The following is a 10,445-nucleotide window of genomic DNA, read 5'->3' on the forward strand; positions in this document are numbered from 1 at the left end:
AGCAAGTTAGCAGATGGCTGGGACTGGAATCCAAGTTGGAGAGACCCCCGTGATCATGTTCCAAGAATCTCTAGGCCAGTTGACTCCAGCAGTCCCCCTCCCCCTGCTGATGCCAGTAACAAGCTGTGAGCAGTTTTGCTCCGCCATGTCACCTGGCCGCCCCAGCACCCGCCTCTCTCAGGGATGGAGTGGGAAGGCCCAGCCCCTCTGCCCTGGGGGGACGGGCTGTTCTCCCACATCTCCTTCCAGTGCTCAGAAGTCTGACCAAGATCCAGGGACAGAGGGGCCCCAACTCACACCAGGTGCCATCCCTGGCAAGGAGCCAACAGCTACTCAAACGTGGCCTCCCGGCTTTCAGAGCACTGTCCCCCACCTCAGCCCCCCCCCCCACAGCCTCAGGAAAGACATGGGCCTTCCATCGACTATAACTGACAAATTTATTGAAGTCTGGGAAAGAACCGATGGTTAGAGAATAAATAAAAGACAGAATGTTCACAAAACCAACAGGTAGCTTGGAATGCAGACTTGAGGGGTAACTCGGATTCATACGCAGCCGGCCTTTGTGTCCCTGGCCTGCCGCAGCAAAGCACCCTGCAGAGGAGGCAGGGCAGCTCAGAGGAGCCCTGCTCAGGCCTTCTTCAGCAAGTCGTCCAACCCTCCAGCTCGGCAGGGCAGTCGGCATGCAGTCCGAGCCCACTCTGCTAGGAGACGGGGAGCTGGAGGCTGTTTGGCAACCGAAATTGGTGGGCGGGGCCCAGCCTGGACGCTGAGGGCCTGGGGGCAGCTGTGACTGGGTGGGTGGGGCAGGGACAAAAACCTCGTCTGGGCTGCAAGGGAGCTCCTGATGGGCTTAGAGAGCCCGGCTCCTCCCCAGGGCAGCGAAGAGCCCCGGGGAGAGTGGTGAGGAGGCTCCTGGGGAAGGTGGGAGGTGGTGGCAGGGAGGCCCCCGGAAGAGCCGGGAAAGACAGGTGTGGCCTCCCCACTGCTGCCTCCTGCCTGGACAGAGGAGGCCCAACTCTGACCTAAAGTCAGGGGGTGGAGGGCTGCAGAAATCAGACATATGGAGCCTGGGAAATGAAAGCACAATTAGTGTTAGTTTCAATTTTAGAAATTGAAGCATCTCCCAGCCTGAGGGCTGCGCTGGTCTGGGCTGGGGAGAGGCCCCAGCAGCAACAGAGCAGAAGCCTAGCCTCCTCCTAGCATTTCCTGTCTGGAAACAGCAGCAAGCTCTCAGTTAATCGGTCAAGAAAGGGAGAAATCTGCTTAAGAAACAAGGCTTGCTGGGCCGACACCAGGTGGGCCGGCCCCTGTCGGAGAAGGAGGAGCCACACAGACCGGAGCCGGGAGGGTCCCTCTGCCTGAGGGAGGGGCTGCCCGGTTGGACACTCCGCAGACGCGAGCTCTCCCTGAGTCCTCATCCTGTCCCCCGCCAGTGGCACCACATCCTTCAGAGGTCCAGGGCTTTGGGAGAGGAGAGCTCGGCTCCAGACCACCCAGCCAGGGACAGCACTGCTGCCCAGACCCCTCATGTCCGGTGTTCGTAGGAGCCGGGGTGCAGTCAGAACTGAGTGTGGTCCACCTCGTCTAGCCAGGAGGCGGGGCTGGCAGGGAAGTCGGGGTAGCCCCCGCTGCTCCCCGTGGATAGGTCAGAGCTGGGTCCGTTCCCCGCCAGCACCCTCATGGGTGGGGGCCCACCTGGGGCTCCCGCTTGCACGAGCCCCAGGCTGGCATCAGGGTATACCAGGCTGGAGAGGAGGGGCTGGGGGCCAGGGATGCTCTGCAGGGCAGCAGGTGATGGGGGGACGCCATAGGGGCTGCCAGAGCGCAGCTCTCGGTACTGCTCCGGGCCGGCAAGGCCTCCATGCTCCAGCGGGAAGCTGCCCGGGGCCCCGGAGTTCCGGCCCAAGGCCGGGGCAGGCTCTCCCAGGCTGCCGTAGAGGCCGTTGGCAGGGCCCATTTCAGCCATGGATGGCTCATCTGCAGTGGAAGCAGAAGGCACTGCTCAGTGCCCACCCTCCACTACCTCTAGCCCCCCACAGTGCCCCTGCAGGGGTGACCTGCCCCACATCACACAACAGGTCAGCCCAAGTCTCTTCTGCTCTTAGAACTTGCCCTCTGCCCTCACCCCTCCACCCCTGAGTGTGTTCAGCTCAGCCCCACCCAATACCTAAGGAATGCTGGGCTTCCCTGGTGCAGTCAGAGCCCGCTATGATCCCAAGGCTGCCTTGGGAGGGCTAGCACAGGTACCATCACCCCAATGTTGCAGACAAGTTAATTGAGACCCAGAGAGGATGGGTGAGTAGCCCAAAGTCACAATGCAGCCAAAGAGTCTCTTGTGCAAACTCTCTGAGGATGGACATCATGGAGGGGTGGGTATAGCTCAGAGGTAGAGCACATGCTTAGCATGCACAAGATCCTGGGTTCAATCCCCAGTATCTCTGTTAAATAAATGAATAAATAAAAATATATACCTTCTCGGATTGTGAGGATGAGACAAGATCACGCAGATACTTAATAAACAGAAGAGGTTTGTTAAAAAAAAAAAGGTGGGGTGAGGTCCCCCTGGTTTGGGTGAATGAGATGATCAGGTTCCACAGAGGAGTGTGGCCTCCCCAGCTCCAAGCATCTAGGACTTTCCATCACTTGGAAACTGTGCTGCCACTTCCCTAAAAAATCTCTGCAGATGCCAGGGTCCAAAGACAGGGTCCAGACCCTCCCTCCATGGCAAAGCCTGCTGAGGGACAGGCCCTCGCGTCACAGGGGTTCTGGCCCCATCCAGAAGAAGGTCAGTGGTCCTGAGTGGCCAAACCACAGGGTCTATAAATGAATGTTTTATAAGTGAAGCTAAAGAGGCCAGTACCTAGGATATGCAGATTTCTAGGCTCCCTGCAACTGCTCAACCCAACGTTCCTCCCAACTCCGGGGCTGCCGCTCAGGGCGACGAGAGCGAGGCTGCCGCCCCCGCCCGCCGTACCAGTGAAGGAGACCTCAGCATCGCTGTCCTGTCCCTCCTCCTGGACACTGTCCTTGTCCGACTTAGAGCCGCCACGGGCGCGCTTCATGTTACGGAAATACTGGCCCCAGCGCTGCCGGCCGGCGTCCTTCTTGAGCCTCTTCTCCTTGGCCCGGCGGTTCTGGAACCACACCTGCGGGCGGGGGCGGGTGAGTGGCCGCCGCTCCGGAACGGGGACCGCCCGCGCTGGCCAGGGCTCGCAGGGCGGGCGGGCGCGCCGGGGCGCTGACCTGCACGACGCGCATGTCCAGGCCGGTCTCGGACGACAGCTGCTCGCGCACGTGGCGCGCCGGCTTCGGCGAGGTGTTGTAGGCGCTCTTCAGCGTCTCCAGCTGCTTGGCCGTGATGGTCGTGCGCGGCCGCTTGGCCGTGGCCTCGGCCTCTGCACCGCAGGGAAGCCGTGAGGCTGGGCCTGCTCCTTCGGCCGCCCAGCGGTCCCACCCTCTCTGGGCACGGACGTCGGGGCCCCTAATGACGCCCCCGCAACGACCTCCCGGGGGGCCCCGGAGGACAGAGACGGGACGCGGGACGTGGGCGCTGGGAGCGATGGAGAAAACGCGGTGGGAGCGCCCGGGCCCGGCGAGGGGCGGCTCCGCAGCGGCCTTCGATAGAGACCCGCGGACCCGGACCCGGACTCAGGCGCCGCCAGCCTCGGCCCTCCACTGACAAGCGCCGCCCCACCTCCCCCAGGGTTCCTCTTCGTTCTAAGGGTGTGGGTAGGGATGGATCTTCACGGTCAAGGATTTAGGACAATAATTCAGAACCGAGTGATAATCCACGTAATTCAGACTGACCGCCCTGCGCTCCCGAGTGAGGCGGCTGCTAAGACCCCAGACCCCCACTTCCCCAAAGCGGCTCTGCTCCTTGTCCCTGCCAACTCCTCCGGCTGCGACGCCTGGGGGTGGGCCTGCCCCCACCGCCCCAGTCAGGAGGGGAGAAGCTAAATTCTCTCCCCCTTAGTGAGCACTTCGCGGAGGGCGCTGGAGGTGAGGATCCCTCCGCGCCCGACCCGGACTGGCCTTAGCCCCACTTTGCAGACGAGGAAAGGGGAGGGTGGGCTTTGCCCAGGCCAACCCCGGTGACCGTCGCCTCCTCCCACTGACCTCGCTGCTTGGCGGTCTCGTAGTCTGCCTTGCACACGAGTCGGCTGTCCTCCATGAGGTAGAACTCGTCGCCCGTGGCCAGTTGCCGCTTGCACACGACGCAGGCGAAGCAGTGCAGGTGGTACACGAAGTCCTGGGCGCGGCGCACCACCTGCGTGGGCGGGATGCCCAGCTGGCACGCGGCGCACTTGGTCCCGAAGCGCCTGCGGGACGCACAGGGCGCGGCTCAGCGCGGCGCTCGGCTCCTTCGCCCCGAGCGGGTCGGAGAGCAGCTAGCGCGGTGCCGCCGCACAGAACGGTTCCTGGAGGGAGGCTTGCCTGGCCCTGCCCCTGGTCACCTGCCGGGCAGCCGCAGCAGAGCCACACGAACTACTGAGAAGGGGATCCGGAGGCCCTGGGGAGTACAGCCGGCCTCTGTGCTGGATCGGGAAGCTGAATCCAGACGGGTACAGCCAGACCATGGTACAGGTCCCTCAGACCCCAGAAGCCTATCCGGGGGAGGCACCTTGTCCCCAGCATTAAGGACAAAAACAAGACCAAAATGAAGAGGGAGTAAGTCCAATAGAGTTCTACAAATTTGGGGTTATCTTCTTAACGACTGCTTCAATAATTCACAAAATTAATTACTTAAAAAACTGTTAATGTGCCAACCCAGCTGCCAGAGGAGAGGCTCCAGGGTACCCTGCCTGGAGGACAGGAGGGGATCAGGAGATGGGGCTTTCAGGGCTCCAGAGTGGGTTATTGTGGGGGTCTAGGGAGTCCCTCAGGAGAGCCCGTTCTCTGCTTCCCTTGCGCCTGGCGGACCCTTCCCTCCCAGGCAGCTGGGCTGCCCAGCTCACTTGAAGAAGTCGTCCTTGCAGTAAACGCTCTCTCCGCGGCTGAAGCAGCGCTCGGCCAGCGGCGTGTGGCAGTCGCTGCACTTGAGGCACTTGCTGTGCCAGTGGCGGTCCAGAGCCTTGAGGATGAATCGGTCCAGGATGTGCTGGTCACAGCCGGCACACAGCGGGATCTCTGCAGGCGGAGGAGCCACCGTGGTCATGGGAACCACACAGAGCAAGAGGCCTCGAATTCACCTTCCCACCCCAGCTCCATGGACCAGGGCTGCTCAGGAGACCCCCTTCCCTGCACACCTTCTTTTCAGCGGACTTGAACCACTGACTGCCTAGGTCCCCAAGTTCGGAAAGTGCATGGTACAGTAGTCCACAGCCTGGCCTGCAGCTAAAATTCAGGACAACTGAAATAGGTTTAGAAAAATGGCCCTGAACAGGAAGGTGCCCAGGCCACCCCATTAAGCCAGATACCATCAATTGCAACATGTTTCCAGTGCACGAAGGGTGCATGTTGAGCTCAAATGAGCCGCTTCCCCCCAGGGGCTCTCTCAGAGGCTGGGGTGGACAACAGCCCCTTTCCATCACCGGAGGCCAGGCACATGCAGGTTGTGGGGCATCCACCACCCAATTGCTCTCATTACTTGCACAATTAAGCATCATGGTGGCTAGAGACTCCTTGTAGGTGTGGCTGCCCAGTCCCATGGCCCTGTCTGCAGGCCACCAAAGTAAAAACTGATGCCCTCCCTGAGTTTGGACGGCTGTGAGAGTACTTGCGAATGGACTGGACACATAGACCCTCTGTCCTCGTGCTCAAACATGGATGCCCGGACACACAGTAGGCAGTTTGCCCTCCCCACAGAGACACTTGGGTTCCCACTGGTTCTGCTCCCTGGGACTGCAGGACTCCAGGGAAAGAAACCAGGCTGGGGAAATACAACGGTTGCCTTCAGGAGACACAGGTCCATGAGGGGCTTTACAGGATGCTCATGGGGTGAGAACTCCTTGTTAATTTAGAAAAGGTAACTCTGGAGAGAAGGGAGCCATGAGAAGGAGCTGGAACCTACACAAATATCGCACCACCTCACCGTGCTCACCTCGCTGGCAGCGAACCCCTCTGGCCCCAGGCCAGCCTGACAATGGGTGGAAGGGTGGAAGAGGGACTTCCTTCAGCCCGAGGCTGAGAGAAACTGGATCGGCCTCCCTCCCGAAGCCCCGGGAAACACGGGAAGGAAAGGATCCCGCATGGGGCAAAACCTCGGCCCCGGGTGCGGAGTCTGGGGATTCGCCGAGTGCCCTGGACCCGCATCGTGGGCAACGATGGCAGGGCGGCGAGGACACCCGGCTCAGAGTTGGTGGCTGGACGGTCCGCGCAGCGCGAATTCAGCACCGCGGCCCGGACAGCGCCTTGGCCGCGCTACCCCCGGAGCCCGCGTTGGGCAAAAGCCGCTCCCGCCGAGCCCCTAGCGCTCCCGCGAAGCCCTGGCGACCCGGGCCTTACGCTGCATGGCGACTCCAGCCTTGGTGAGGTCTCCTACCCTCAGCGCTGGCGGGGCCCAGCAGAACCTCCCGTTGGCCCTCCGATCCCCGCTGGCTCTCCTGAGCCGGTGGCTTCAAGACCGCCGCCCCTCCCTCTCTCCGCCCTCCCACCCTTTCCTCCCAGCCCCTGTGGCCACCCCTCCCAGGAACCGTCGGGAAATAAATAAATAAGTAGGAGACGAATGGGACCCCACAGCCTGGATGTAACCCCTTTCCCACCTGCTCCATCCCTGCTGCTCCCCACAACTCCAGGGCCACTTCCATCTCCATCCTGTAAGTCCCACCTGCTTGGAAGCCCGCAGAAAACCGTCCCCGTTCACAGGGAGCCAAGGCGCTGGGGCGAGAATGATGCTACCAGGAAGTTGGGGGCTTTCTTGTAGAAGGGTCCTGAGGAGCAGCCCTGAGTGGGCCAACAGAGCAGGTGCATGTGAGTGCAGACACCGAGACCCCAGCTAGGGGGGATCTACGGCCAGGGTCCAGCTCCACACTGGCCCCTGCATCTGACTCTCTTCCCCTGGAAAAATGTGGAGGGTCTGGGTGCAGGTAGCCTTCTTGGGGAGCCCTCCTACCCCGTAGTCACTGGGACCCATGGTTGCTCTCTGTACCTTCTTCTGGAGAGGATTTCCTAAACCCGTCCTGGGTCCTGGAGGGCCCTCCCAGCCTGAGTGATACCAGCGCTGCTCTGGCGCCCTTGCACCCACTCCCTCCCGCATCTCCTGGCTCCCGCCGCCTCCGTGACCAGTCTGGGAAAGGAGCGAGGACCTCCGGGTCTCCACGGTGTCCGCCCTCCCGAGTGCAGCTGCTCGGTCCTGGCACCCACCTCGGCGCAGGTCCTCCCTCCGCGCCAGTAGCGCCAGCAGCAGGTCGCCGCCCGCCGACTCCCGGCCAGGGCCCAGCTCCCCGCGCGCCTCCATGGGTCCCGCCGCCCGGCGCCGCGGCTCTCCGTCCCTGAACTTTCTAGGGGCCCGGCAAGACCACGGCCTCAATGGCCCTGGATCGGCGTCTGAACGACTCCCGGGGCTGCTGGGCGCTGCGCCCGCGGGCCGCCCAGGGGCCCGAAGCCTCAGGCCGCGCGGAGGCGGGGCGGCCAGGGGGCGGGGCCGCGGGCGGGGCGGGGCCGGGGTCGCCGAGACGCGCCGGGAGTGTCCGCCGGCTCTGAGCGCCTTGGCGCAGAGAACGGCGGTCCCCAGACGCCACCTCGAGTACCCGGCCCGAGGGCAGAGACTGGCAGGGGAGGAGCCGGGCCAGAGCTGCCCGCGGGCGCTTGACTGGGGCCCGAAGCTTTCTGCCCTAGCGCTGGCTTTGGCCTGAGACCCGAGCCGGGGCGTGTACGCGCGCGGGTAGGCTTGGGGTCCTAGGAAGAGGATCAGGGAGGGAGTCGGGTCCTGCCGCCGCTGAGGCTCTGGCTCGAGAGCCGGAACTTGGAGACTTGGTCACAATGTCTATTTGCACGAGGGCGAACTGAGACCCAGAGAGGGTGAGTGTGGTGCCCAAGGGCTAACAGCGAAGCCACCAGGAGCTGGACACGACCTTAGCCCTTCCAGCTCTGAGCAGCTTCTGGGCCCCAGCCTTGGAACTGCAGCCCAGAACAGGCATAGAGAAGGAAGGCGAGTCACTGTCCAAGGCTCGGACTCCAGGACGCAGTCAAGACTCCAGGTCAGGAGGGATGTAGTTAGGAAAGCCGGGATCAACTCTTACTTCCCTCCACCCCCCGCCCAGCACCCCCTGCTAGCACAGGAGGAAGCTCCCATGCCTGATTTTCCCATACCCTGCCCCCAGTCCAAACAGGTGAGCTTGCAGGAACCCACCATCCTTGCATGTAGAGATGTACTTGCCACAGAGGGCATACAGCACCTGACCACAGGCCACGCCAGTTGCCTGCAGTCACTCAGGACACAGCAGTGTGGGCCCCTGGCAAGGCGAGAGCAAGGACCCCGGGAAGTATTGGGAGACTAGCAGGTTATCCTCCGGGTTGCTCTACCAGGGACCCTGCAGGAAAGCTCCACCTTCTCCCTGCCTCTGCCTGGCCTTTAGTCTCCTGGTCTGTACACTTTAACTCAGAGGCCAGCCTGGAAGGACCCGGGCAGGAAAAGCACAGATCCTCCCAGCTCCAAGCAGACCCAGTGTCTCACAGTTGGAGCAAAGGCCCATGAGGCCAGCACCTGCCCCTTCACTTTGCACTACACCTGTTCCCTAGAACGATAGGGCAAGGATGTACAAGCCGGGAGCTGAGTGTGTGTTGGGTGCATTGGGGTGCCGGCCGTTGAGTGTCAGCTGCTGCAGAGGCCTTCCCGAAATGAGCCATGTGTGGTCTGACTGGGGAAGCGGCAGGCGGGCCCACGCGCTCAGCATCTGGCCGACCCGCCAACAATGCCTCCATTATTTCCCAACGTCCCTGGCACTCAAATGGCCCTTGGGGAGGGCAGTTTAAGCAGGAGACCCAACCCAGGGGTCTCAGTGCTGTGTAGTTGGGTCGGCTGGGGAGGCTGGAGCTGGGCTGTGTGGGAGCTGAGGGGCATGGGGTCTCTGGATTTACTCGGCAGACCTCGCTCTGTCCCATCCTCTCCCCACTAGAAGTGCTACAAGGTCCCTTCTGTTTTCCACAAAAAACCACAGACACTTTAGTGCAAGTCCAGGCTTCCTGAACCACCGCAGGAAGCTCCAGGCCCTGTGCCCACTATGGGATCTGCCAGCCTTGCCTCCCCGTGCCCCTGTTCCTGTCTCTCATGTCCCACTGAAGGTCTCTCCAGACTCATTCCCCCTCTGCCTTGTGTGCGCTGCACCCCTTCCTCCAGCTGTCCCTCTGTTCATCTCTGCCTCCCCTGCCGTTTTTCCCCTCGGTGTCCTCCTGCCCAGGCTGAAGGCTACAGGGCGCGCGGGGCTCTTACCCCTAGTCTCGCCAAAGGTGCAGACAGCGGCAGCTGCGGGAACCCCAGGCCGATCGCGGTTGCCCTCGAGATCCGTTTCCAGCAGCATCGCAGCTGCAGGGCTGGGCAGGGCCCAAGTGGCTCGGGCAGCGTCCCCCCCACCCCTCCTCCTCTGCTGCCCCGGGAGGGCTTGGAGCTCCCCGAGGGCCCTGTCGTGTTGGGGCCGCCCGTGTCCCTGTCCGCGCCGCGTGGCTAGATGCCGGAGCCTCTGTGCCGGGCGTTGTCCGCGGTGCTGAAGAAGGCGCGTGGCCGCCCACCGCCCCCGCCCCGCCCGCCGTCCTCAGCTCCCCCGCTACCTCCCCACCCCCCACCTCCCCGCCCTAACGCCTGGGCGGGCAGCTTCGGGCGGCTCCGCCCTGAGCTCCAGGCTTGCCCTAAGGCTGGGGATTCGCCCCAAGCGGGTGCTCCACCCTGCCTTTCCAGCTCTTTCCTGCTCCCAGCCTCCCAGAAGGCAGCGTCCAGGCCACGGGCTCTCCAGCCCCACTGGCCTCCAGCCCAGGTTCTGGCTCCAGGTGCTGCCGCGTTTAACTTTTGCTTCTGGCCTGAGGAACTTTCTACATTCACAAACTCCCCAACACAACATTCCCCCTCACCCAGATTTCAGGCCACAACCCCTCTCCCACCCCGCTAGGGCAGCCAGGAGGACAGGCACCTGGGGCAATCCCAATAGAAACTACACAAACTTGGCCATGAGCTCCAAGACCCTGGATGCCAGGGGTTACCAGACAGTGAGATTCACACCAACACCAGCACCACACAGACTGGGGCTGGTGGGCAGGGTGCCCACTGGTCACTCAGTACCCTGTCCATTTGACACACCAGGGGCTGCCTGTGCCCTCTCTGAGGGAGGGGCCTAGACCCAGCCCAGCTAGGAAGGTGAATTCACAGGAACTACAGCAAACAGTTGTTAGGGTGAAGCCACAGACACAAGGCACACGTGGCAGCCGACTGCAATACTGGGGCAGTCAGATCTGGTGGCAGAGGTGTGGCCTAGGAGAACTGCGCCCAGTAAAAGCTGATGTCTGGAACTGAGTGT

The 10,445-nt window shown here is 62.6% G+C and overlaps 1 protein-coding gene across 2 annotated transcripts; it reads right to left on the reverse strand.

Moving 5' to 3' along the window:
- Positions 1 to 431: 431 nt before the first annotated feature.
- LHX3 (LIM homeobox 3) lies at positions 432 to 9,602 on the reverse strand. Of its 2 annotated transcripts, none has more exons than XM_064490690.1 (6): positions 9,371 to 9,602; positions 4,956 to 5,127; positions 4,117 to 4,319; positions 3,244 to 3,395; positions 2,975 to 3,146; positions 432 to 1,977 (listed from the first exon to the last, which is right to left on the reverse strand). In XM_064490690.1, exons 1-6 carry the CDS (start codon positions 9,456 to 9,458, stop codon positions 1,559 to 1,561), a joined length of 1,206 nt encoding a protein of 401 aa, XP_064346760.1. In that variant the 5' UTR covers positions 9,459 to 9,602; the 3' UTR covers positions 432 to 1,558. The 2 variants fall into 2 exon arrangements, with proteins under 2 accessions (XP_064346760.1, XP_031305438.2); XM_031449578.2 differs by lacking the exon at positions 9,371 to 9,602 and adding an exon at positions 7,303 to 7,500.
- Between the last annotated feature and the right edge of the window lie 843 nt (positions 9,603 to 10,445).

The sequence above is a fragment of the Camelus dromedarius genome, chromosome 10, assembly GCF_036321535.1.
Source record: "Camelus dromedarius isolate mCamDro1 chromosome 10, mCamDro1.pat, whole genome shotgun sequence".
Lineage (NCBI taxonomy): Eukaryota > Metazoa > Chordata > Mammalia > Artiodactyla > Camelidae > Camelus > Camelus dromedarius.

Coding starts and splice junctions, on each gene's coding strand:
- LHX3 (XM_031449578.2), bottom strand. CDS start 7,396: ATGGAGGCGCGCGGGGAGCTGGGCCCTGGCCGGGAGTCGGCGGGCGGC. Junction 3,396..4,116: donor CGAGACCGCCAAGCAGCGAG/GTCAGTGGGAGG, acceptor CCTGCGGTGCAG/AGGCCGAGGCCACGGCCAAG. Junction 3,147..3,243: donor TGGACATGCGCGTCGTGCAG/GTCAGCGCCCCG, acceptor CCCCGCCCGCAG/GTGTGGTTCCAGAACCGCCG.